The sequence below is a fragment of the Balaenoptera ricei genome, chromosome 20 (genome assembly GCF_028023285.1).
Source record: "Balaenoptera ricei isolate mBalRic1 chromosome 20, mBalRic1.hap2, whole genome shotgun sequence".
Taxonomy (NCBI): Eukaryota; Metazoa; Chordata; class Mammalia; order Artiodactyla; family Balaenopteridae; genus Balaenoptera; species Balaenoptera ricei.
Genome location: NC_082658.1, coordinates 16,304,428 through 16,331,531, shown reverse-complemented (window position 1 = coordinate 16,331,531; position 27,104 = coordinate 16,304,428). Strand labels below are relative to the sequence as shown.

At 38.3% G+C, this 27,104-nt stretch overlaps 1 protein-coding gene across 1 annotated transcript in view; it reads left to right on the top strand.

Moving 5' to 3' along the window:
- The first annotated feature begins 6,265 nt into the window (after nt 1-6,265).
- The window catches only part of EFCAB13 (EF-hand calcium binding domain 13), a 101,072-nt gene continuing 80,233 nt past the window's right edge, over nt 6,266-27,104 (top strand). The window contains 4 exon segments of the mRNA XM_059908443.1: nt 6,266-6,295; nt 10,447-10,607; nt 25,770-25,820; nt 25,822-25,924. Coding sequence (XP_059764426.1) covers nt 6,266-6,295; nt 10,447-10,607; nt 25,770-25,820; nt 25,822-25,924 — 345 coding nt within the window.

Here is a 27,104-nt window from a genome sequence, read left to right as displayed (position 1 = left end):
GGGCCCCGCGATCGCCCAGCGCCGGCTGCTCAGTGGGCGGAGCATCAGGGCGGTCAGGTGACCCGGGGGCGGGGCCTCGTTGCGCCAGAGCCTGGGAAGGAGGTGGAGCGAGAGCGTCGCGCCGAACGAGGGGTCGAGGGGCTGAAGCACCTGCGTGAGGACCCGCAGACACCTGAGGGAGCGAGGGACAGATTGGGGAGCCGTAGGGGGCCGACGGTGGTACCTTCAGGGGACAGAGGTGGGTAGGGGAGACCTGCTAAGGCGATGGGGAGGAACAGCCTCCGAGGCTGAGGGAGAGAGTACGGCCACGCGGTGTGAGGTACAAAGTAGAACAGTTCCGGAGATGAGTGAAGAAGGTTCCAGAAAGGGCAGTGAGGTGACGAGGCGGACAGTCAAGGGGCAGAGTGAGGGATGACTGGGCCGGAGCCAGCGGTCCCTCAGAAATGGTGGTGGTTCTCGGAGGGTGGCGGTCACTGTGGCGGGGAGACTTCCCTGCTCCTTCGCATACAGTTAGACCTCCGTTAGAGCACTTGTTGCCACCTTCGCGGGTGGTTTTCTTGTCTACTTGTCTACTTGCTTTTGTTCCCAAAGAAGTCGTAAGCTTCACAAGAGCAGGGCCCCTTGGAATCCTTCACAGCGCGGGGTTTTGCATGAAGTGGATGTTCACTTAATATTTGTTAAACAAAGGTGGCGATTGTGGGTAATCAGTAGATGCAGTGACGTGGTTATACAGCTGCATTTAATGGACGTGTGCCGTCAACAAAAGTGGAGAAGAGTGAGTGAGTGAGGCAGCTCGTGAGGGAAGCGGTGTGAAAGGAAAGAGTGGAAGGTACTTTGTGAGGGGATGTCACTCTGAGAAGCAGTCAGTTATTCTGTGGAGGTGATGATAATTCACCAAGGGAGAAGGTACAACTGTGGAAGCACAATGTAAACCTTAAGGCCCTAAACAAAATTAAGTCTTATTTTGGGCTTTTGGAGTCAGAAGCTCTTTGTTTTCTGCCTCAGCTCTGCCTCTCGGTTTACTAGGAAGCAATGGAGTTTTACTGAACTATCCCTGAATTCAGGAGTCAGAGACCTGAATTTTGCTGCTATGTATTTTCTTGTGTACTTTGTGTGCGCAAATCACAATCTCTTTGTGCATCAATTTCCTCATGTGTAATTAATAATTAAGGGGTTAGACTGGAAAGATTTCTAAGATCATTCTATTTCTGTTATGGATTCTGTGATGTCATGTAACATCAAACAAGGAGTCCCCGCCCCCCCACCCCCCAGCCCTTGACATATATCTTTTTTTTTTTAAGATTTATTATTATTTATTTATTTTTGGTTGCGTCGGGTCTTAGTTGCGGCACTCGCGATCTTCGTTGGGGCATGCGGGCTCTTCGTCGTGATGCATGAGCTTCTCTCTAGTTGCCGCACGCGGGCTTCTCTCTAGTTGTGGCCTGTGGGTTTTCTCTCTCTAGTTGTGGCGCGTGGGCTCCAGGTCGCGTGGGCTCTGTAGTTTGCGGCATGCAGGCTCTCTAATTGAGGTACGTGAGCTCAGTAGTTGTGACACGCGGGCTTAGTTTACCCGTGGCATGTGGGATCTTAGTTCCCTGACCAGGAATCGAACCCCCGTCCCCTGCATTGTAAGGCAGATTCTTTGCCACTGAACCACCAGGGAAGTCCCTAACATATATCTTTTAAGTTACAAAATTTTGAAAATTCTATACTTTGCCAAGGACTGGAAAACCATTTAGTAACAAATACAACAGCTTGATCTACATAGGGAATGAATCAATCATGATATTAAAAAAATACCTTTGATGTATCAGAGGGTTTTGAATTTTCTCACTTCTTTTTGGTAGTTTTTGATGAGTCAGATGATGACTACCAAGAAGTAAAGGAAAATGAGAAGGGATGGTGTGTGTGTGGGAGTGTGGTGGGCAGAATACAGGATATGGCTGCTGGTGGCTGTTTTGTCTCTTACTCTTCTAGTACCACTGGGACCTTTGCTGGAATAGATGCCCTTCGTGCTTCTCATAGCTGTTTCTAGACTTTTCTTCCTCCCATTCTCAAAACTTTCAGTTTTGCACCTCACATCAGATTATACCATACACTACTACTCCTTGTTGCAGTCAAATTTCAGCTCCAGGCCTTCTACCACTCTAGCAATACTTCTGTCATAATTCTTGTGATTTTAGTATTCACATAGATGATCCTTTGAATATCTGGTCTCTCAGTTCTTGCCCTCCTCTCCTACAATAATTTCACCTTTCCTCAGTCACTTGCTCCCTTCATAGCTTCTGTCTTATATTACCAATAACTGCAACTCTGTTATCTCAATACGCTGCACTCTCCAGCCATCACATTCCTACTTTTATTTTAAAAAAATTTTTTTTAAATGTCACCCATTCTCTCTTGTCCTTACTTCCCACCCACCTACTCAGTTTGTTTCATGGTCAGTAATTAAAACCACTCCCTTTCATTTCCCCCCAGTTCCCTTACCACCTTTTCAGTTCATTTTACTTTCTTGGCTAAATCATAACCCTAGATTTAATCTAGATCTCTGCCTACTGAGTTTCAGCATTTTTGCAATGAACATGGTTGGAGGAAAACACACAACCATGATTACTCTTCACTTTAAATTCATGATCACTTACCTAAAGGGACCCTTCAAGCTGTCCAGCAATCATATCAGATTCCCCTGGGCTATTAATTCTTTTTTTTTTAAATTTATATTACCATTTATTAGTTTTACCCGTTCCTTAAATTTTTTTATTTTATTATTTTATTTATTGAAGTATAGTTGATTATATGACAGTATTATATTAGTTTCAGGTGTACAACATAACAATTCAATATTTTTATAGGTTATACTCCATTTAAAGTTACTACAAAATAATGGCTATATTTCCCTGTACTGTACAATATATCCTTGTTGCTTATTTATTTTATACATAGTTGTTTGTGTCTCTTAATCCCATAACACTATTTTAGCCCTCCCCACTTCCCTCTCCCTACTGGTAACCAGGAGTTTGTTCTCTGTTTCTGTTTTGTTACATACATTCATTTGTTTTCTTTTTAGATCCACATATAGGTGATAATATAAAGTATTTGTGTTTCTCTGTCTGACCTATTTCACTAAGCCTAATACCCTCTAGGTTCATCCATGTTGTTGCAAATGTCAGAATATCATTCTTTTTTATGGCTCAGTAATATTCCATATCACACACACACACACATATCATATCACATCATCTTTATCCATTCGTCTTTTTTTTAATAGATTTATTTATTTATTTATTTTTGGCTGCATTGGGTCTTTGTGCTGCGCACGGGCTTCTCTTTGTGGTGGCTTCTCTTGTTGCGGAGCATGGGCTCTAGGCACATGGGCTTCAGTAGTTGTGGCTCACTGGCTTCAGTAGTTGTGGCTCACGGGCTCTAAAGCACAGGCTCAGTAGTTGTGGCATATGGGCTTAGTTGCTCTGCAGCATATGGGCTCTTCCCAGACCAGGGATCGAACCCATGTCCCCTGCATTGGCAGGCGGATTCTTAACCACTGCGCCACCAGGGAAGCCCTATCCATTCATCTTTTGATGGACACTTAGGTTGCTTCCATGTCTTGGCTATTGTAAGTAGTGCTGCTATGAACATTGGGGTGCATGTATCTTTTTGAATTAGTGTTTTCATTTTCTTAGGATACATACCCAGGAGTGGAATTGCTGGATCATGTTCTATTTTTAGTTTTTTTTAGGAACCTCCATATTGTTTTCCATAGCGGGTGCACCGATTTACAATCCTACCAACAGTGTACTTGGGTTCCCTTTTCTCTACATCCTCGCCAACATTTGTTATTTGTAGACTTTTTGATGATAGCCATTCCAACAGGTGTGAGTTGATTGGACTATTACTTCTTCCACTCTCCTAGGTGACTATTTTATTACAATGCTTCTCTCCTCAAACCTCCAGCTCCTCCTCTCACATCCTCATTCTCTGTTGATTACTTTGCTTCCTGTTTCACTAAGAAGACTAAAGCAATCAGAGATGATTTCCACTAGCTCCCACGATCACACCTACTCACCTACTCTACATGTAATTATGCCCAGTTACTCCGCCATGTCTCTTACTACTGTGAATATGTGCTTAGCTAAGGCCAGACCCTCCCCTTCTGCCCTAAATCCCATTTCCTTTCTCCTACTTGAGAATATTGTTCCAGTAGCTCTCCCCTCCTATATGATCAATTTTTGCTCTTCCACTACATTATATCTATCAGCATATGAACATTTCTTTATCTTTCCCCATCTTAAAACCTCAGAACTGCTCTGACCCCTCAGCTACTACCTCATTTCTCTTTCCCTTTATAGAATAACTCCTTGAGTCATCTCTTCTGGCTGTCTCCAATTTCTGTCCCCCATTCTCTCTTAAACTCACTCCAAGGACATTATTTCTGTATCATAACACCCAAGTGGCTCCTGTTAGGGTAGTTGGTGTCCTCCATGTTGCAATATATATGTGTTGAATTCATGGATGGAGGGATGAATGGATTGGAGAAAAGGGATACGACTCTTTTTACTTTCCTTGGTTTGCCCTTGCAAGTTCGCATATATGTCGTAGGATTAAAAGAGTTAAGAAACAATTCTGTTGTCAGAGTTATGGGAAAGAGACTTCCTGTGCTATTTTTTCTCTTAGCTTGCAGAGACTTATGTGGTATCTGATTTATCCAGCAGATTGAGCCCTGCCAACTTTTTGATAATCTGATCAATAATTATGAAACAGGTCTCCCTTTCAAAGTTTATTTAAATCGTGCTTACTCTGCTTAATTAAGTACTTTGATGACCTAAGAACTCTTGGTGAGTAAGCTCAGTAGGGACAGAATTCCTTCCTCCCTTCCTCCCTCTTCCCTCCCCCTCCCTCCCTCCTTCTCTGCCTCTCTCCTTCCCTCTCTTCTTTCTTTCCTTCTTTTACAGTATGTCTATAGCACTGTGCTTTGTTCTGTGAGAAATAATTCAAAGAATGATGAGATACCAGCCCATTCCTTAGAAATTGGTGTAAGAGCTATACATGTGATAATTAAATAAAAATACAAGGCAAATGATTAATGCCAGTTGAATAATGAAGACAATAAGAAAAATGAAGACAGTAAGTGCTATGCCAAGAAGTTTAGAGGTGAAGATTGAACTGGTTAGAGAAGCTTTCGAAGAGGTTATATAGAGTGGGTTGCTGGGGAAACCTGTACAGCCTTCTAATGTCTTCTGAGATAGGTATTTTTAATGTGGTTTCATTTTATTTTTAACATGTTTTGAATTCCAGGAATGTTGGGCATACCACATTCAACAGTAATTACAATAACATTTACAGAAATAAATTATTTTAAAGTACTGTCTCTCTATTAGACAGAATATTAATACTTGCAGTTAAACTTCACAATATGAAAAAGATACTAATAATTGCAACTAACAATGTAATGTCGCTAGCAATGTAATAAACCACTCATCAAATGTGACTCAGATATAAGTAAAAGATATTGTGAAAAATTTGGGAAATTCTAAATTTCTAAAGTTGGTTATCACGTTTACATAGTGTAGAACTGGCTAAAACATTTTTTGTTTGCAATAGTATTGTTTTGAGAGGCAATGTTGTGTGGTGCTGAAGACCACAGGCTCTTGAGTTAGGATGCCTGAATTCAAAATCTGACTCCACTGTTCGTTGGCTGTGGAATCTTGGGCAATTTGATCTAAGTTTTTATTTTCCTCATCTGTAAAATAGAATGATAATTCCTTGAAAGGTAGTTTTCAGGAATAAATGAAATAATGCAGGTCAAAGTGTTTATCATAATGTCTCACAATAAGTATTTAATAGCATTAGCAATTACTGGCTATGTTAGTAGTTCTGCTTAACTGGGCTTATTTGAATAAGTACCTATAACAGCTTTCTGCTTTTCATGACATTTGAATTTGGGTTTCTATTCTCCTCCTTATACCACAAAGGTAAAGTTAAAGGACTGGATGATCTCCTGTGATTTATGATCTATTAACTGCCTTTTCTAGCTTTTGTATATATATGTGAGTTGGGAAATGTCTGTTAGGTATTGTGCTATAAGTGAGTGTTACATTGAAAGAATAACTTAAGGTAGTTAAATATAATTACTTATGTCTCCTAAACAGGGATATGATTTTTTATTTTTCTCTTTTTGGCAGGAAATCATTTTGTGCTACTGTTCATTCACACTTGTTCATCAAGTTCTTTGAGTCCTCAAGGGCAGAATTTACCTCTAAACAGAAAGATGGAAACTAAAGTACATTTATTTTGCCAGGTATTTTTCAAAACAGTTTCTAAAGTTTCCTTCCTTTTCTTTCTTAAAAATTAGTTTACATTACCTCACACCCATAATCAGTAAGCAGATTCATAGCAACATAGTCATATGATCTTGCTTAATAACTGAGGTGACCTTTGAACTCTTTTAGTGGATATATGTTGAACTCTCATCCCAGCAATCCATGTAGTATCGAGAGATCTGTGATGTGTGATGAGAGTATTTTTGGGGAAAGGGACAGGGACAATTTTTCAGGAGACCAAAGGATTTAAACCTACATGAGAGGTTGTAGACAATGTAATTAATATGGCAGTCTAATCAAAAGGTAATTTAAAAGATACCAAGTTTCTCTAGCCCTCTTATCTGTGATTCAGGGGATATTCTTATGTATTGGCCAGTATTGTGTCAATAAAAACAAATCTGGACTTAGTATGGAGAGACTTTTTTCAAAAGGATTATTGTAAGGGAGGAAAGAAACTATAGAAATAGGAGGAGGGGGGGACTATTGCAATAGGGAGAACACTGTGACCGTAAGATCTGCAAGCATATCCAAGGTTTAGGGAAAAAGGGTTTTCTTTTCTTTCCTTTTTGTTTTTTTTAAAATTTTACTTTATTATTATTTTTAAATTTTTATTTTATATTGGAGTATAGTTGATTAACAATGTTGTGTTAGTTTCAGGTGTACAGCAAAGTGATTAAAAGGGTTTTCTTTTATAGAGAGGAGTAAACAAGGCTAGGAAGAGCTGGGTATGGGGAAATGGGATGTTAGAGTGGCATGATCGGATAAATAGATCAGAGAATATTTTACTGAGAGGCCAGCCTATTTTCTGGAGGGGTTGCATGCTAACTGGCTCAGGCTGAGGGTGGGCCAAAGTTCAGGGGCTTGGAGAAGGAGAGAAGCTTAACCAAAGCCTAGTTAATACGCATTTTGTCCTGATTAATTGGTGAGGATAAAACAGTTCAGCTAACCATTTATGAGGCAAAGAAAGGAAAATTTGAAGGTGTTTGGCCTTGTCATAGGTAAACAAGAGGGGTATGTGGTAAGTCTTATCTAAATCATTTGAGGAAGGGTGGTTCTTTGCAGTCAGCCATTATCCAGAACACAAAAGAATGAGGGAATTCTTCTTTCACTGTTTTTCAGGAGCACAAGACTCAGGTAGAATTTAACATTGTCAGTTGAGAGTCTTAATCTTTTTTTTTTTTTTTCATATCTGAATATGGACTTTCTAAATTATTTTATTTTATTTTATTTTTTAACATCTTTATTGGAGCATAATTGCTTTACAATGGTGTGTTAGTTTCTGCTTTATAACAAAGTGAATCAGTTATGCATATACATATATCCCCATATCTCTTCCCTCTTGCATCTCCCTCCCTCCCACCCTCCCTATCCCACCCCTCTAGGTGGTCACAAAGCACCGAGCTGATCTCCCTGTGCTATGTGGCTGCTTCCCACTAGCTATCTATTTTACATTTGGTAGTATATATAAGTCCATACCACTCTCTCACTTTGTCCCAACTTACCCTTCCCCCTCCCCGTGTCCTCAAGTCCATTCTCTACATCTGCGTCTTTATTCCTGTCCTGCCCCTAGGTTCTTCAGAACCATTTTTTTTTTTTTTTTTTTTTTTAGATTCCATGTATATGTGTTAGCATACTGTATTTATTTTTCTCTTTCTGACTTACTTCACTCTGTATGACAGACTCTAGGTCCATCCACCTCACTACAAATAACTCAATTTCGTTTCTTTTTATGGCTGAGCAATATTCCATGAGAGTCTTAATCTTTAAATTTATTCTTTTAGCGGATCTGGTGCCACCATATGAGACATGTACCTATACTGTAATTCCAAAAAACAATTTCAGGGGCTTCTTGCCAAGTACTGAGACATGTAATATATATGTATATATTAACCTGTTCCATCTTTTTATATGTAATACTTTATTGATTGTACCCTTATAAACTGATTTTGAAGATGAATTCTTAAATATTAAAAAAGTTAACAATATTAATATATCATACCAATTTATTCCCTTAAACTATATAGTTTGTATTTTACAGATGGTTCACCTTTATCCGTAGAGTTTTAGAAATTCTTTTCTTCCTTTTCTGTGTTGTTAAAGTTTCTATTCACTATTTGTTTCTGTTTATCAGGCCTTTGATAACAGGTTTTTGTGCCCCTCTGTCTTTTTAGATCCCCTTCTTCTTCTTTGAATGGTTTCGATTTTGGGTCATTTTTCTTAACCTCTCTGCTAATTCTTTCATCATTTGTAATAAACATCTCATCAGGACAGCAAATCAGATTGCCTTTTAGAAACAAGTTTTTAAAGGTGTGTCTCTGTTGTAAGATAAATGTGTGCAAATTCTAAAAGTCACTGAAATAGTTCTCTTAATTTCTATCTAATGCAGAAATAGAGGTCTCTCTAAACTCCCATGGTAATCTGCATTATAAATTGCCTGTGTAATCTGTTCAGGGATTAAAAACTAATGTACCTTTGATCAACTAGACGCAGTCCAAACTGCAAACTGCCGTATTTCAAGAAAGAGAATATTTCCAACTTCATTCCTCTTTTTCTAAACATGTTAATTGCTCTTGGGCTCTAGTTGTTTGTTTGTTTGTTTTTTGGGGGGGTTTCTATTTAGAAGGAATATAGCTTTTTTTTTTTAATAGACTTTATTTTTTAAGAGCAGTTTTAGATTCACAGCAAAATTGAGTGGATGTGTTTTAGATTCACAGCAAAATTGAGTGGATAGTACAGGTTACTATATACCCTGTGCCCCACAGCCTCCTCCACTATCAATACCCTTCATCACTGTGGTCCATTTGTTATAACTGATGAACCTGTATTGACACATCATTATCACCCAAAGTCCATAGTTTGTATTAGAGTTGACTCTTGATGTTGTACATTCTATGGGTTTGGACAAATGTGTGATGACATGTAGCCACTATTAAAATGTTATATAGAATAGTTTCACTGCCCTGAAATCCTCTGTGCTCTTCTCAGCCCCCACCTACCACTAGTAACCACTGATCTTTTTATTATTTCAATAGTTTTGCCTTTTCCAGAATGTCATATAGTTGGAATCATACAGTATGTAGCTTTCACAGAATGTCTGCTTTCACTTAGCAGTATACATTTAAGTTTCCTCCATGTCTTTTCATGGCTTGATAGCTCATTTCTTTTTAGCACTGAATAGTCTTCCACGGTCTGAATGTATCACAGTTTATCCCCTGATCTACTGAAGAACATCTTGGTTTTTTACAAGTTTTGGCAATCATGAATAAAGCTATAAACGTCCGTGTTCAGGTTTTTGTGTGGATATACTTTTTCAACTCCTTTGGGTAAACATGGAGAAGTGCAATTGCTGGATTGTATGCTAAGAGTATGTTTAGTTTTGTAAGAGGCTGTGAAATTGTCTTACAAAACAGCTATACCATTTTGCATTCCCACCAGCAATGAATGAGAGTTCCTCTTGCTTCACATTCTTGCCAGCATTTGGTGTTGTCTGTGTTTTGGATTTGGCTATTCTAATAGACGTGTGGTGGTATCTTGATATTTTAATTTGTAATTCCCTAATGACATGATGTTGAACATCTTTTCATGTGCTTGTTTGCCATTCGTATATCTTCTTTGGTGAGGTGTCTGTTAAGATCTTTTGCCCATTTTTTAATTGGGTTGTTCTTTTTCTTATTGTTGAGTTTTAAGAGTTCCTTGTATAGTTTTGAATATACAAAATAAAGATACATTGCATACAGTCCCTTATCAGATATGTCTTTTGCAAATATTTTCTCCCAGTCTATGAGTTGTCCTCTCATCTGCTTGACAGTGTCTTTCACAAAGCAGAAATTTTTAATTAATGAAGTTAAGTTTAATGATGCCTTGAGAACTAGATTTAATAAGTGTTAGATATATTCATGAATGCTGTGCATTTGTAGCTGCATAATGCACTAAGGAAAGTTGGAGTCATTTAGAATATATACCTAATCCAGACTAATGCATTAACTAACTCTTTTCAACAAAATTCTTTTCGATAGCACCATTTTAGAGAGAATATTGATCTAAAATGAATGATTTGACCCAGTATGTCATATTTAATTTATGTGTGCAAAGAGAACATGGCTGACTGTGGCTTTTGATTGCTCCCCAGGGAGAAGAAAATACTGATTTATCAGATGATGACTATAATTCTTTTGCAACTGATTTGCCATCAAGAAATATTGACAGCAAGAAATACATCAAGTTTTCTAAAACAACAGAGAAGAGAATTTCACCTGAAGTTACGGGTTTGAGCCCAGAACACACTAAAAAGTAAGTTAAACTGTGAGGTTACTTAATTGAATTATGCTTTTGCCAGTTTAAGAGAACCAAAAATGTAACTCATGTGTTCTCATAATGTACTAAGTATGGTGGATCATGCATATTGGTGGCCATTCTTTTAGGGGCATGGTTTTAATTCCTAGATAACCATTCTCATATTTTTCTCACTTCTCTCACAGCCATGTGGAAGCCTGTAAGTTATCATAGGTTTCCAGTTATAAGAAAGTCATTATCCATATGTCTGTCCTTTTTTTTTTTTTGATGAATAATATTGTAATTTATTAAAATGTACAATGTGGTGATTTGATGTATGTATTCATTGAGAAATGATTACCACCATCAAGTTAAGTAACATATTCATCACCCCACATATTTACATCATCATCATCATCATTATTATTCATTTGGTGAGAACACAAGTTCTACTCTCAGCAAATTTCAGTTATACAGTACAGGATTATTAACTATAGTCACCTTGTGGCTTGGCTTTTTTAAAAAAATCATGTGTAAGTGATATCCTATAGTATTTGTCTTTCTCTGTTTGACTTATTTCACTTTGCATAATGCCATCAAGGTCCATCCATGTTGTTCCCTTCTTTCTCATGGCTAAATATATTGTATTCCATTGTATATATTTACCACATCTTCTTTAACTATTCATCTGTTGACAGACACTTATATAGTTTCCATATCTTGGCTATTTTGAATAATGCTGCAATGAACATGGGAGTGCAGATACCTCTTTGAGATCCTGTTTTCATTTCCTTGGATATATACCCAGAAGTGGATTCCTGGATCATATGGTAGTTCTGTTTTTAATTGTTTTGAGGAACCTCTCCATACTGTTTTCCATGGTGACTGTACCAACTTATATTCCCACCAACAGTGTATAAGCGTTCTCGTTTCTCCACATTCTTGCCAACACTTGTTATCTCCTGTCTTCTTTTTTTTTTTTTTAACATCTTTATTGGAGTATAATTGCTTTACAATGGTGTGTTAGTTTCTGCTTTATAACAAAGTGAATCAGTTATACATATACATATATACCCATATCTCTTCCCTGTTGCATCTCCCTCCCTCCCACCCTCCCTATCCCATCCCTCTAGGTGGTCACAAAGCACCGAGCTGATCTCCCTGTGCTATGTGGCTGTTTCCCACTAGCTATCTATTTTACATTTGGTAGTGTATATATGTCCATGCCACTCTCTCACTTTGTCCCAGCTTACCCTTCCCCCTCCCCGTGTCCTCAAGTCCATTCTCTAGTAGGTCTGCGTCTTTATTTCCATCTTGCCCCTAGGTTCTTCATGACCATTTTTTTTTTTTTTTTAGATTCCATATATATGTGTTAATATATGGTATTTGTTTTTCTCTTTCTGACTTACTTCGCTCTGTATGACAAACTCTAGGTCCATCCACCTCACTACAAATAACTCAGTTTCGTTTCTTTTTATGGCTGAGTAATATTCCATTGTATATATGTGCCACATCTTCTTTATCCATTCATCTGTTGATGGACACTTAGATTGCTTCCATGTCCTGGCTATTGTAAATAGAGCTGCAATGAACATTGTGGTACATGTTTCTTTTTGAATTATGTTTTTCTCAGGGTATATGCCCAGTAGTGGGATTGCTGGGTCATATGGTAGTTCTGTTTTTGGTTTTCTAAGGAACCTCCACACTGTTCTCCATAGTGGCTGTATCAATTTACATTCCCACCAACAGTGCAAGAGGGTTCCCTTTTCTCCACACCCTCTCCAGAATTTACTGTTTGTAGATTTTTTGATGATGGCCATTCTGACCGGTGTGAGATGATATCTCATTGTAGTTTTGATTTGCATTTTCTAATGATTAATGATGTTGAGCATTCTTTCATGTGTTTGTTGGCAATCTGTATATCTTCTTTGGAGAAATGTCTATTTGGGTCTTCTGCCCATTTTTGGATTGGGTTGTTTGTTTTTTTGTTATGGAGCTGCATGAGCTGCTTGTAAATTTTGGAGATTAATCCTTTGTCAGTTGCTTCGTTTGCAAATATTTTCTCCCATTCTGAGGGTTGTCTTTTCGTCTTGTTTATGGTTTCCTTTGCTGTGCAAAAGCTTTGAAGTTTCATTAGGTCCCATTTGTTTATTTTTGTTTTTATTTCCATTTCTCTAGGAGGTGGGTCAAAAAGGAGCTTGCTGTGATTTATGTCATAGAGTGCTCTGCCTATGTTTTCACCTGAGAGTTTGATAGTGTCTGGCCTTACATTTAGGTCTTTCATCCATTTTGAGTTTATTTTTGTGTATGGTGTTAGGGAGTGTTCTAATTTCATTCTTTCACATGTAGCTGTCCAGTTTTCCCAGCACCACTTATTGAAGAGGCTGTCTTTTCTCCACTGTATATTCTTGCCCCCTTTATCAAAGATAAGGTGACCATATGTGCGTGGGTTTATCTCTGGGCTTTCTATCCTGTTCCATTGATCTATATTTCTGTTTTTGTGCCAGTACCATACTGTCTTGATGACTGTAGCTTTGTACTGTAGTGTGAAGTCAGGGAGCCTGATTCCTCAAGCTCTGTTTTTCTTTCTCAAGGTTGCCTTGGCTCTTCAGGGTCTTTTGTGTTTCCATACAAATTGTGAAATTTTTTGTTCTAGTTCTGTGAAAAATGCCAGTGGTAGTTTCATAGGGATTGCATTGAATCTGTAGATTGCTTTGGGTAGTATAGTCATTTTCACAATATTGATTCTTCCAATCCAAGAACATGGTATATCTCTCCATCTGTTTGTATCATCTTCAATTTCTTTCATCAGTGTCTTATAATTTTCTGCATACAGGTCTTTTGTCTCCTTAGGTAGGTTTATTCCTAGATATTTTATTTTATTTTTTGCAATGGTAAATGGGAATGTTTTCTTAATTTCCCTTTCAGGTTTTTCATCATTAGTGTATAGGAATGCAAGAGATTTCTGTACATTAATTTTGTATCCTGCTACTTTACCAAATTCATTGATTAGCTCTAGTAGTTTTCTGGTAACATCTTTAGGATTCTCTATGTATAGTATCATGTCATCTGCAAACAGTGACAGCTTTACTTCTTCTTTTCTGATTTGGATTCCCTTTATTTCTTTTTCTTCTCTGATTGCTGTGGCTAAAACTTCCAAAACTGTTGAATAATAGTGGTGAGAGTGGGCAACCTTGTCTTGTTCCTGATCTTAGTGGAAATGGTTTCAGTTGTTCACCATTGAGGACGATGTTGGCTGTGGGTTTGTCATATATGGCCTTTATTATGTTGAAGTAAGTTCCCTCTATGCCTACTTTCTGGAAAGTTTTTATCATAAATGTGTGTTGAATTTTGTCAAAAGCTTTCTCTGCATCTGTTGAGATGATCATATGTTTTTTCTCCTTCAATTTGTTAATATGGTGTATCGCATTGATTGATTTGTGTATATTGAAGAATCCTTGCATTCCTGGGATAAACCCCACTTGATCATGGTGTGTGATCCTTTTAATGTGCTGTTGGATTCTGTTTGCTAGTATTTTCTTGAGGATTTTTGCATCTATGTTCATCAGTGATATTGGCCTGTATTTTTCTTTTTTTGTGACATCTTTGTCTGGTTTTGGTATCAGGGTGATGGTGGCCTCATAGAATGAGTTTGGGAGTGTTCCTCCCTGTGTTATATTTTGGAAGAGTTTGAGAAGGATGGGTGTTAGCTCTTCTCTAAATGTTTGATAGAATTCGCCTTTGAAGCCATCTGGTCCTAGGCTTTTGTTTGTTAGAAGATTTTTTTTTTTAATTATTTATTTATTTATTTATTTATGGCTGTGTTGGGTCTTTGTTTCTGTGCGAGGGCTTCCTCTAGTTGCAGCAAGTGGGGGCCACTCCTCATCGCGGTGTGCGGGCCTCTATCACGGCCTCTCTTGTTGTGGAGCACAGGCTCCAGATGCGCAGGCTCAGTAACCGTGGCTCACGGGCCTAATTGCTCCGCGGCATGTGGGATCTTCCCAGACCAGGGCTCGAACCCGTGTCCCCTGCATTGGCGGGCAGACTCTCAACCACTGCGCCACCAGGGAAGCCCCCGTTAGAAGATTTTTAATCACAGTTTCAATTTCAGTGCTTGTGATTGGTCTGTTTCTATTTTCTATTTCTTCCTGGTTCAGTCTTGGAAGGTTGTGCTTTTCTAAGAATTTTTCTATTTCTTACAGGTTGTCCATTTTATTGGCATATAGTTGCTTGTAGTAATCTCTCATGATCCTTTGTATTTCTGCAGTGGCAGTTGTTACTTCTCCTTTTTCATTGCTAAAAGTCATCTCCCTTTTTTTCTTGATGAGTCTGGCTAATGGTTTATCAATTTTGTTTATCTTCTCAGCTTTTAGTTTTATTGACCTTTGCTATCATTTCCTTCATTTCTTTCTGATCTGACCTTTATGATTTTTTTCCTTCTGCTAACTTTGGGGTTTTTTGGTTCTTCTTTCTCTAATTGCTTTAGGTGTAAGGTGAGGTTGTTTATTTGAGATGCTTCTTGTTTCTTAAGGTAGGATTGTATTGCTGTAAACTTCCCTCTTAGAACTGCTTTTGCTGCCTCCCATAGGTTTTGGGTCGTCGTGTTTTCATAGTCATTTGTTTCTAGGTATTTTTTGATTTCCTCTTTGATTTCTTCAGTGATCTCTTGGTTATTATTAAGTAGTGTATTGTTTAGCCTCCATGTGTTTGTATTTTTTTTACAGATTTTTCCTTTAACTGATATCTAGATTCATAGCTTTGTGGTCGGAAAAGATATTTGATACAATTTCAATTTTCTTAAATTTACCAAGGTTTGATTTTTGACCCAAACTATGATCTATCCTGGAGAATGTTCCGTGAGCACTTGAGAAGAAAGTGTATTCTGTTGTTTTGGATGGAATGTCCTATAAATATCAATTAAGTCCATCTTGTTTAATGTGTCATTTAAAGCTTGTGTTTCCTTATTTATTTTCATTTCGGATGATCTGTCCATTGGTGAAATTGTGGTGTTAAAGTCCTCTACTATTGTTGTGTTACTGTCGATTTCCCCTTTTATGGCGGTTAGCATTTGCCTTATGTATTGAGGTGCTCCTATGTTGCGTACATAAATATTTACAATTGTTATATCTTCTTCTTGGATTGATCCTTTGATCATTATGTAGTGTCCTTCTTTGTCTCTTGTAGTAGTCTTTGTTTTAAAGTCTATTTTGCCTGATGTTAGAATTGCTACTCCAGCTTTCTTTTGATTTCCATTTGCATGGAATATCTTTCTCCATCCCCTCACTTTCAGTCTGTATGTGTCCCTAGGTCTGAGGTGGGTCTCTTGTATATATACAGCATATATACGGGTCTTATTTTTGTATCCATTCAGCCAGTCTATGTCTTTTGGTTGGAGCATTTAATCCATTTATATTTAAGGTAATTATCGATATGTATGTTCCTATTACCATATTCTTAATTGTTTTGGGTTTGTTATTGTAGGTCTTTTCCTTCTCTTGTGTTTCCTGCTTAAAGAAGTTCCTTTAGCATTTGTTGTAAAGCTGGTTTGGTGGTGTTGAATTCTCTTAGCTTTTGCTTGTCTGTAAAGGTTTTAATTTCTCCATCAAATCTCAGTGAGATCCTTGGTGGGTAGAGTAATCTTGGTTGTAGGTTTTTCCCCTTCATCACTTTAAATATGTCCTGCCACTCCCTTCTGGCTTGCAGAGTTTCTGCTGAAAGATCAGCTGTTAACCTTGTGGGGATTCCCTTGTGTGTTATTTGGTTTTTTTCCCTCGCTGCTTTTAATATTTTTTCTTTGTATTTAATTTTTGATACTTTGATTAATATGTGTCTTGGCGTGTTTCTCCTTGGATTTATCCTGTATGGGGCTCTCTGTGCTTCCTGGACTTGATTATTTCCTTTCCCATATTAGGGAAGTTTTCAACTATAATCTCTTTAAATATTTTCTCAGTCCCTTTCTTTTTCTCTTCGTCTTCTGGGACCCCTATAATTCGAATGTTGGTGTGTTTAATGTTGTCCCAGAGGTCTCTGAGGCTGTCCTCAATTCTTTTCATTCTTTTTTCTTTATTCTGCTCTGCAGTAGTTATTTCCACTATTTTATCTTCCAGGTCACTTATCCGTTCTTCTGCCTCAGTTATTCTGCTATTCATCCCTTCTAGAGAATTTTTAATTTCATTTATTGTGTTGTTCATCAGTGTTTATTTGCTCTTAAGTTCTTCTAGGTTCTTGTTAAACGTTTCTTTTATTTTCTCCATTCTATTTCCAAGATTTTGGATCATCTTTAGTATCATTATTCTGAATTCATTTTCAGGTAGACTGCCTATTTCCTCTTCATTTGTTATGTCTGGTGAGTTTTTACCTTGCTCCTTCATCTGCTGTGTGTTTCTCTGTCTTCTCATTTTGCTTAACTTACTGTGTTTGGGGTCTCCTTTTCACAGGCTGCAGGTTTGTAGTTCCTGGTGTTTTTGGTGTCTGCCCCCAGTGGCTAAGGTTGGTTCAGTGGGTTTTGTAGGTTTGCTGGTGGAGGGGACTAGTGCCTGTGTTCTGGTGGATGAGGCTGGATCTTGTCTTTCTGGTGGGCAGATCCATGTCTGGTGGTGTGTTTTGCAGTGTCTGTGGCCTTATTATGATTTTAGGCAGCCTCTCTGCTAATGGGTGGGGTTGTGTTCCTGTCTTGCCAGTTGTTTGGCATACGGTGTCCAGCCCTGTAGCTTGCTCATCATTGAGTGGAGCTGGGTCTTGGCGTTGAGATGGAGATCTCTGGGAGGTTTTCGCTGTTTGAAAATATGTGGAGCTGGGAGGTCTCTTGTGGACCAATGTCCTGAACTTGGCTCTCCCACCTCAGAGGCACAGCCCTGATGCCTGGCTGGAGCACCAAGAGCCTGTCATCCACATGGCTCAGAATAGAAGGGAGAAAAAAAAAGAAAGAAAGAAGAAAATAAAGTAAAATAAAAAAAATTAAAAAGTTATTAAAATAAAAATAAAAAATAATTATTAAAAAAAATTTTTTTTAAGTAATAAAAAAAAAAGAAAGAAGAGAGCAACCAAACCAAAAAACAAATCCACCAATGACAACAAGTGCTAAAAACTATACTAAAAAAAAAAAACAGAAACAAAAAAAAACCAGACAGACAGAACCCTAGGACAAATGGTAAAAGCAAATCTATACACAAAATCACACACAGAAGCATACACATACACACTCACAAAAAGAGAAAAAGGGAAAAAAATACATATATCGTTGCTCCCAAAGTCCACCTCCTCAATTTGGGATGATTCGTTGTCTATTCAGGTATTTCACAGATGCAGGGTACATCAAGTTGATTGTGGAGATTTAATCCGCTGCTCCTGAGGCTGCTGGGAGAAATTTCCCTTTCTCTTCTTTGTTCGCACAGCTCCTGGGTTTAAGCTTTGGATATGGCCCTGCCTCTGCATGTACGTCGCCTGAGGGCGTCTGTTCTTTGCCCAGACAGGACGGGGTTAAAGGAGCAGCTGATTCGGGGGCTCTGGCTCACTCAGGCCAGGGGGAGGGCGGGGTATGGAATGCGGGGCAATCCTGTGGTGGCAGAGGCCGGCGTGACGTTGCAACAGCCTGAGGTGCGCCATGTGTTCTCCCGGGGAAGTTGTCCCTGGATCACGGGACCCTGGCAGTGGCGAGCTGCACAGGCTCCTGGGAGGGGAGGTGTGGACAGTGACCTGTGCTTGCACACAGGCTTCTTGGTGGCTGCAGCGGCAGTCTTAGCGTCTCATGCCTGTCTCTGGGGTCTGCGCTGATAGCCGCGGCTCGTGCCCGTCTCTGGAGCTCCTTTAAGCAGTGCTCTTAATCCCCTCTCTTCGTGCACCAGGAGTCAAAGAGGCAAGAAAAAGTCTCTTGCCTCTTCAGCAGCTCCAGACTTTTTCCCGGACTCCCTCCTGGCTAGCTGTGGTGCACTAGTCCCCTTCAGGCTGTGTTCACACAGCCAACCCCAGTTCTCTCCCTGGGGTCTGACCTCCGAAGCCCGAGCCTCAGCTCCCAGCCCCCGCCCACCCCGGCGGGTGAGCAGACAAGCCTCTCGGGCTGGTGAGTGCTGGTCAGCACCAGTCCTCTGTGCAGGAATCTCTCCGCTTTGCCCTCCGCACCCCTGTTGCTGCACTCTCCTCCATGGCTCCGAACCTTCCCCGCTCCGCCACCCGCAGTCTCCGCCCGCAAAGGGCCCTCCTAGTGTGTGGAAACCTTTCCTCCTTCACAGCTCCCTCCCACTGGTGCAGGTCCCGTCCCTATTCTTTTGCCTCTGTTTTTTCTTTTTTCTTTTGCCCTACGCAGGTATGTGGGGAGTTTCTTGCCTTTTGGGAGCGTTCAGTAGGTGTTCTGTAGGAGTTGTTCCACATGTAGATGTATTTCTGATGTATTTGTGGGGAGGAAGGTGATCTCCACGTCTTACTCTTCAGCCATCTGGAAGCTCCCTCTCTCCTGTCTTCCTGATGATAGCAGTTCTAACAGGTGTGAGATGGTATCTCACAGTGATTTTGATTTGCATTTCCCTGATCATGAGTGATGTTGAGCACCTTTTCATGTACTTGTTGGCCATTGGTATGTCTCCTTTGGAGAAATGTCTATTCAGGTCCTTTACCCATTTTTAATTGGGTTATTTCTTTATTTGCTGTTGGGTTGTATGAGTTGCTTGTGTATTTTGAACATTAACTCATCAGACATAAGGTTTGCAAATATTTTGTCTTATTCCCTAGGTTAGCTTTTCATTTTGCTGATAGTTTTCTTTGCTGAGGAGAAACTTTTTGGTTTGATATAGTCCCACTTGTTTATTTTTGTTTCTTTTGCCTTTGCTTTTGGTGTCAATTAAAAAAATCATTGCTAAGACTGATGTCAAAGACATTTGTTTTCTTCTAGGAGTTCTTTGGTTTCTTTATGAAGATTGTTTCAGCTCTTTGAGGTCTTTTGTGGTTCCATACAAATTTTAGGATTGTTTGTTTTATTTTTGTGAAAAATGCCATTGGAATTTGGATGGGGATTGCATCGAATCCAGAGTTCACTTTAGGTAGTATGGACATTTTAAGAATATTAATACTTCCAAACCGTGAACACAGAATATCTTGCCATTTATTTGTGTCTTCTTCAATATCTTTCATCAATGTTTTATAGTTTTCAGTGTACATATCTTTCACCTCCTTGGCTAAATTTATTCCTGAGTATTTTATTCCTTTTGATGATATTGTAAATGGGGCTGTTTTCTTAATTTCTCCTTCTGATAGTTCATTGTTAGTGAATAAAAATGCAACTGATTTTTGTATATTGATTTTGTATTCTGCAACTACTGAATTTGTTTATTAGTTATAACAGTTTTTTTGGTGGAGTCTTTAAGGTTTTCTGTATATAAGATCATGCCATCTGGAAACAGACAATTTAACTTTCTTTTCTGATTTGAATGTCTTTTTTTTTTCTTGCCTAATTGCTCTGGCTAGGACTTCCAGTAATATGCTGAATAAAAGTAGTGAGAGTGGGCACTCTTGTCTTGTTTCTGATCTTAGAGCAAAAGCTTTCAACTTTTCATTAGTACGATGTTAGCTCTGGGCTTGTCATATATGGCCTTTATTATGTTGAGGTACATTCCTTCTATACCCACTTTGTTGAGAGTTTTTATCATGAGTAAATGCTGAATTTTGTCAAATTCCTTTTCTGCGTCCATTGAGATGATCATATAATTGTTATTCTTCACTTTATTAATTGAAATTTAATTATTTACTTATTTAATTATTTAATTCATTTAATTATTGTGTTAAGTAAAACCTAAGTTCTCCTCCTGTTTATCTCCTTTACTCTCACACTACTACCACTCTCATACTTCTGACACCAGATGTGTGGGTTTTCCCCACACCAAGCAATTCTGTGACACCAGCTACAATTTAACTCAGTTCTGACACTATCTACCTGGAGATAGTGCCAGATCCTACAGGTTAAGGGTTCATACCCATGAGACTGTCCCCCCCACTTCATCTTCCAATCTCAAGTGGTCAGTCCTCAGGTTACTTCTGTCTGACTTGGCTACAAATCAGAGGTTCCTATGACCCCTACTGAGGTTCAATTAATTTCTAGAATGGCTCACAGAGCTCAGGAAAACACTTACTTACAGTTACCAGTTTATTAAAAAACATGATAGAAGATATAGATGAACAGCTAGATGAAGAGATACATTGAGAGAGGTCTGTGAGGGTCTCAGGTGCAGGAGCTTCTGTCCTTATGGAGTTGGGGTGCATCACCCTCCCAGTATATGGACATGTTCAAACAACCTAGAAGCTCTCCAGAGAGGGCAGAGGGGCTGGAAATGGAGTTAATAATTGATCATGCCTACATAAGGAAGCCTCTATAAAAAATCCCAATATTGTGGGGTTCAGAGATCTTTCAGGTTGGTGAACACATCCACATACCAGAAGGGTAATGCACCCTAACTCCATGGGGACATAATTTCCTGCACCTAGGATCCTCCGAGACCTCACCTTATATATCTCTTCATCTGGCTGTTCATCTGTATCATTTTTCACATCCTTTAATAAACTGGTAAGCATAAGTAACTATTCTGAGTTCTGGAGTCACTCTAGCAAAATAATCAAACCCAAGTAGGGGCTTGTGGGAACCTCTGATTTATAGCCAATTGGTCAGAAGCACAGGTGACAAACTGGGCTTGCAGTTGACATCTGAGGTGGGGTAGGGCAGTCTTGCGGAACTGAGCCTTTACCCTGTGGAATCTGAAAGTATCTCCAGGTAGATAGTGTCAGAATTGAGTTAAATTGTAGGATACCCAGCTGGTGTTGCAGAGAGTTGCTGGTGTCAGATGTGAGTGTGGTTGTGTGAGAGTAAAGGAGAAACAGGAGGAAGACTGGGTTTTTCCCTACATAGTTGTGTATCACATTTATTGATTTGCCTGTGTTCAGCCATCCTTGCATCCTGGGAATAAATCCCACTTGATCGTGGTATATGATCCTTTTAATGTACAGCTGAATTTGGTTTGCTAATATTTCATTGAGAGTTTTTGCATCTGTGTTCACCAGGAATATTAGCCTGATATTCTCTTCTTGTAGTGTCCTTGTCTGGCTTTGTTATGGGTAATGCTGTCCTTGTAAGAATGAGTTTGGAAGTGTCCCCTTTTCTTCAGTTTTTGGAAAGAGTTTGAGAAGGATTGGCATTAATTCTTCTTTAAATCTTTAGTAGAATGTGCCAGTGAAGCTATCTGATTCTGCACTTTGTTGAAAGGTTTTTTGATTACTGATTCAGTCTCCTTACTAATAATTGGTCTGTTCAGATTTTGTACTTCTTCATGATTCAGTCTTGGTAGGCTATATGTTTTTAGGAATTTATCCATTTCTTCTAGGTTATCTAATTTGTTGGTATATAGTTGTTCATAGTAGTTTCTTATGATCGTTAGTATTTGTCTGTTATCAGTTGTAATGTCTCCTCTTTCATTTCTAATTTTACTTATTTGAGGTATCTCTCAACACCCCCCACCCCATTTTGTTTTTGATGTCACAGTTTACATCTTTTTATATTGTATATCCATTAACAAATTGTTGTTGTTATAGTTATTAATACTTTTGTCTTTTAACCTTTATACTAGAGTTCTGTGTGATTTACCTACCACCATTACAATATTAGAGTATTCTGAATTTAACTATATATTTACCTTTACCAGTGAGGTGTATATTTTAATATGTTTTCATCTTACTAATTAGCATACTTTCATATTAGCTTGAAGAATTCCCTTTAACATTTCTTATAAGGTCAGTCTAGTGGTGATGAACTCCTTCAGCTTTTGTTTGTCTAGAAAACTCTTTATCTCTCCTTCAATTCTGAACACAACTTTGCGGGGTAGAGTATTCTTGGTTCTTGGTTTTTTTCCTTTCAGCACTTTGAATGTATCACCCCACTCCCTCCTGGCCTGCAAGGTTTCTGCTGACAAATCTGCTGAGAGTCATGTGGGGGTTCCCACTATTCCTTTGAGTTATATGACAAAAGGCAAGGCAATTATTTCTAGGCCACCACAATAAAGCTTGTTACCTAGGAAGAAATGGGAGGTAGTAGGAATGTTTCTTTAAAATAGTTAACACCTGGGGAGACACAATGCACCAAAGGAATAGAATACAAAACAAATGTTTTTAGTTATTCGTTATTTATATCAAATCATCCCTATTCCATAAAATATTTGAGGCATCTCATAATTAAAAGAACACTATTATACTTTTAAAAATGATAAAAGATTAAAAAATGATGTAATGAGGTAGAAGTCAAAATTATTCTAGAAATATGAAGATCAATTTCAGTGAGGATATATGGAGGGGGTTAGGGGATATAAAGTAGCGGTACACTGTAGGTTGTGATTCATTCATGTGTCATGAAATCAACTTAAGAGGTAGCTACTGGTTGTTTTTTTTTTTTTTTGAGAGAAATAAAAAGGCATTCATTGAAATTAAATCATCTGCTCACAAATAGTACATTTTTTCCCAGTCTGAAAGATTTGAAAAGAAAACAAAAACACTGGATGTGTATGCAGTCGACAGGGGCAAATGCTAATCAGTCTTAAGTAATATATATATAACAAAATTTTAGAAATAAGATGTGTAGAGTAGTAGGTATGTGATTTATTTTTTAAAGTGAATGTAATGAAGTTAATATCACTGAGGAAAGATAAAAGATTATTTCTCTTCTCTAGCCATCATTCAGTAAATGAAGGGGAAAAAAGAGTATGTAAAAACTGCATCTGAACATAAAATTTCAGGACAGCTAAACATAACTAAACTACCCCACAACTGAACTAGCTACTAGTATTTTGTTTTAAAAAAAGAAATTAGAATAGAATTGAAGACATTATAGTGCTTTTCATATAATAAGGATAAGTATTATTTTATGAAATAGTTTCAGTTCTCTCTGCCTCTCTCTCTCTGTCTCTTTGTATATGTGTACCGCATCTCAATAGAAAATGTATTTTATGCTCTGTGACATAATAAAAATAAAGTCATTGCCTTTGTGAGGGGAGGACTGTAGAGGGGACTGACTGTAGGGCAGCTTCAGAGAGGATGAGAGCAAGGTAATAGGGCTCTCAGGGTAGGAATTTGGGGGTTGGATTTAAAGGGATATAATGTCAAAAGGGCAAGGTACCTACTAAAAAAGGGGAGTGAGGTGCATGATAAAAAATTCCCTTATTTCACAATTTTGCTTAGGGTTAAGTTTATCTAGAGATGTTATAGACTCAATCTAGTCTTTTTTTTTTTTTTTTTTTTTTTAATGTATCACCTAAGCAGCCCTTGCATAGCAGGTTATTCTAAGAGGAAGGAACCATTTCTGCTAAAGAGCTTTTAGTTTTACATACAAGGAAGAATAAGGTGTTACTTCTAAAGTACTAAGTTACAGCCCAGTGAGTTCTGGGTAGAATCAAGTCTATGGGGTATTGCCATAGTGATCCTCAATTTGTGTGTTAGAATCACCTGGCTATCTTTAAAAAATTCCAAATATCAGCTCAGTCCCCAAAATAATTAAATCACAATTTGGGAGGATGGGACACAGGCATCAGCATTTTTTGAAGCTCTCAGGTGATTCCAGTGTGCAGACAAGTTTGGGATCTAGTTTATCTCAGAATCATTCCTAGTCTACAGGATCTCAGAGCACAAAATAATTTTAGGGTTGTCCTTGAAATTTAGGTCTACACTAGATTACTTGAAACAAAGTATGAAATCTCCAAGAGATCTTCTTTTTCAAATTTATTTCAGGCTTATTGTACTGATCTCATTGTTGTATAGTTTATGGAATGTTTGTGTTAGAAAAGTTCTTGACAGTCCAATAAGAAGAGGAGGGAAAAGAAGCATAAAAAGAGAAAACCGAGAAATAAGAAAGCAGGATAATTGTTAAAAAACAGTTCAGAGTCTAGGCCAGACTTTAGTCTTAAAGTACCATTTCTTATTAAAAGGAACCATTTCCTTGGAGAAATGGCTGATTGAAGGTCTGGGAAAGGAAGTGTACAGATGAGCCTGGAGCATCTTGTCTTCAGACTGCTACCAGAGATGCATCAAGAGCCCACTTGAAGAGGCTTCCACCCCTTCCTACGCCACATGAGAAAATTAGAGCATCAATAAGGATAATCATTGCAGGGAATAAAAATGAATTTAATATATTTAAATCAATGTGTTCAAAATGATATAAAAACTATTTTGTCACTGTTGAAGGTTACAAGTGAGCCAAGTCATTGTTATGAAAAGGGAAAGAATAAGGGAAAGAATAAGGCAATTATCCTGCTTTTCTATATGAACTATATCAAAGGGTAAGCAAATGGTACACGAGAGGAATTTTCTCTTTATGGAAATATTCTGAGTGAAGAAGGAATGATAGATTTAGAATACAACCATTTTGCAGATCCTTATGATTTACTGGATCTAGTTATTATGTATTAGTAGCTGCTAATATCGCAAATAGAGAGCCACTTGCACATTATATGCCTCCTCATGGGAAAACGCCACCACCTACCTGGTTTTGAACCACCCCTCCCCCACACCCCAAAAGTAGAATGTTAATCTGATCAAGTCTTTAGACTCCTACAACCTTGGTGACACAATCAGCAAAATCTAGACTGTGAAAAATCTATAGGACAACTGGCAATAATGATGATAGTGGTGATGATGATAATGATAATAATAATAAAAAAACATGGAGGAAGAACCTATAGGTGAAAAGAGATCTAAAAGACATATCAACCAACTGTAATGTGGGGACCTTATTGAATCCTGATGTAAAGTGTTAAAAAATTTTGACATTTATGAGAGAATTGGAAATTTGAACATAGGTTGTGTGTTTGATGATATTAAGAAATTACTGTTTTTTTGGTGTTATAACTGCATTTTAAATATGATTTTTAAAAGAAAAACACCTTGTAGAAATGCATGTTAAAATCCTTACACATGAAATAATATGATACTGGAACTTGCCTTAAAGTAATAAGGAATGAGAGCAGGGATAAGAATATAGATGAAATAAGATTGTCCATTATTGAAGCTGGGTGATGGGTCATTACAGAAACATGGGGAGATCATCACATTATTCTGTCTACTTTTGTCTATGTTTGAAAATTTCCATAAATAAAAGACGAAAAGAAGAAGAATCAAGAAAAAACCAATTCAGGAATTATTCCAATTTTCTGTACAATTTAGGTATGAAACATCAATGTTCCTATTTGGAGAAGAAAAATCCTCTGATTTTTCAAGAGAAAAAAAAAGGCAGGAGAAAGAAGAGTTTACAAGTACAATTGCATACTAAAAGAACTGAGGTAAATAAAGATCTGGGAATATTTTTGCTTTCAAGTGTTGTCTTTAGCCCTCAAACATTCCATTCCATTTTCGTCCAAGTATTGAAATGTCACAATCTTAAATATTTATTCTTCTTCTTCCCCTTTCCCCTACTCTTCCTGTGCCGTCCCCTCTTCCTTCTCCTCCTTTTATTTATTTATTTTTTGTTATACATTTATTTATTTATTTTTGGCTGCGTTTGGATCTTCATTGCTGTGCTGTGCACAGGCTTTCTCTAGTTGCAGTGAGCGGGGGCTACTCTTTGTTGTGGTGTTCAGGCTTCTCATTGCGATCGATGGCTTCTCTTGTTGTGGAGCACGGGCTCTAGGCGCGCAGGCTTCAGTAGTTGTGGCACGTGGGCTCAGTAGTTGTGCCTCATGGGCTCCAGAGTGCAGGCTCAGTAGTTGTGGCGCACGGGCTTAGTTGCTCCACGGCATGTGGGATCTTCCCGGACCAGAGCTCGAACCTGTGTCCCCTGCATTGGCAGGCGGATTCTTAACCACTGTGCAACCAGGGAAGCCCTCCTCCTCATTTTAAAAAAATAGAACATGGAACCCTTTCAGAAGAATATGAATTTTTCCCCTTCTTTCTCCATTAGACCAGTATTTTTATTATTATGCTCTCTGTTAAATTTCTGCTGTTGTAACAATGACTCTAGGCAATCCTTGGCTTTTGGCAGGGTAACTTCAATCTTGGCCTCCATCTTGCTCTTCATATGGCCTTCTCCCCTGTATCTATACTTCAAGATTCCCTCTACTTTTCTCTTATAAGCACATCATTGCATATCTCATCTTGAGATCTTTAACTTGATTACATCTGCAAAGACCATTTCTCCAAATAAGGTCACGTTCATAGGTTCCAGGGATTAGGATATGGACGTCTCTTTTGGTGGAGTGATGCAACCTACTACATTCACTATATATATACTTAAGTATATATTCCTTTGTTTTGATATTTGTGTGCTTCCTGAATCTGAGAATACATGTCTTTCTATGTCATGGAATTCTAATCCATTATCTTTTAGAGTATTTCCCCTCTCTCAATCTCTTCATTCTGTCCTTCTGGATCTTCTGTTAGATGTATGTTAGACCTTATCATTCTGTTTTCGATGTTCTTTAACATTGCTTCGTATTTTTCATCTTTTTCTCTCTATTTTGTTCTGGGTAATTTCTCCCATCTACTTTCTAGTTTACTTTTTCT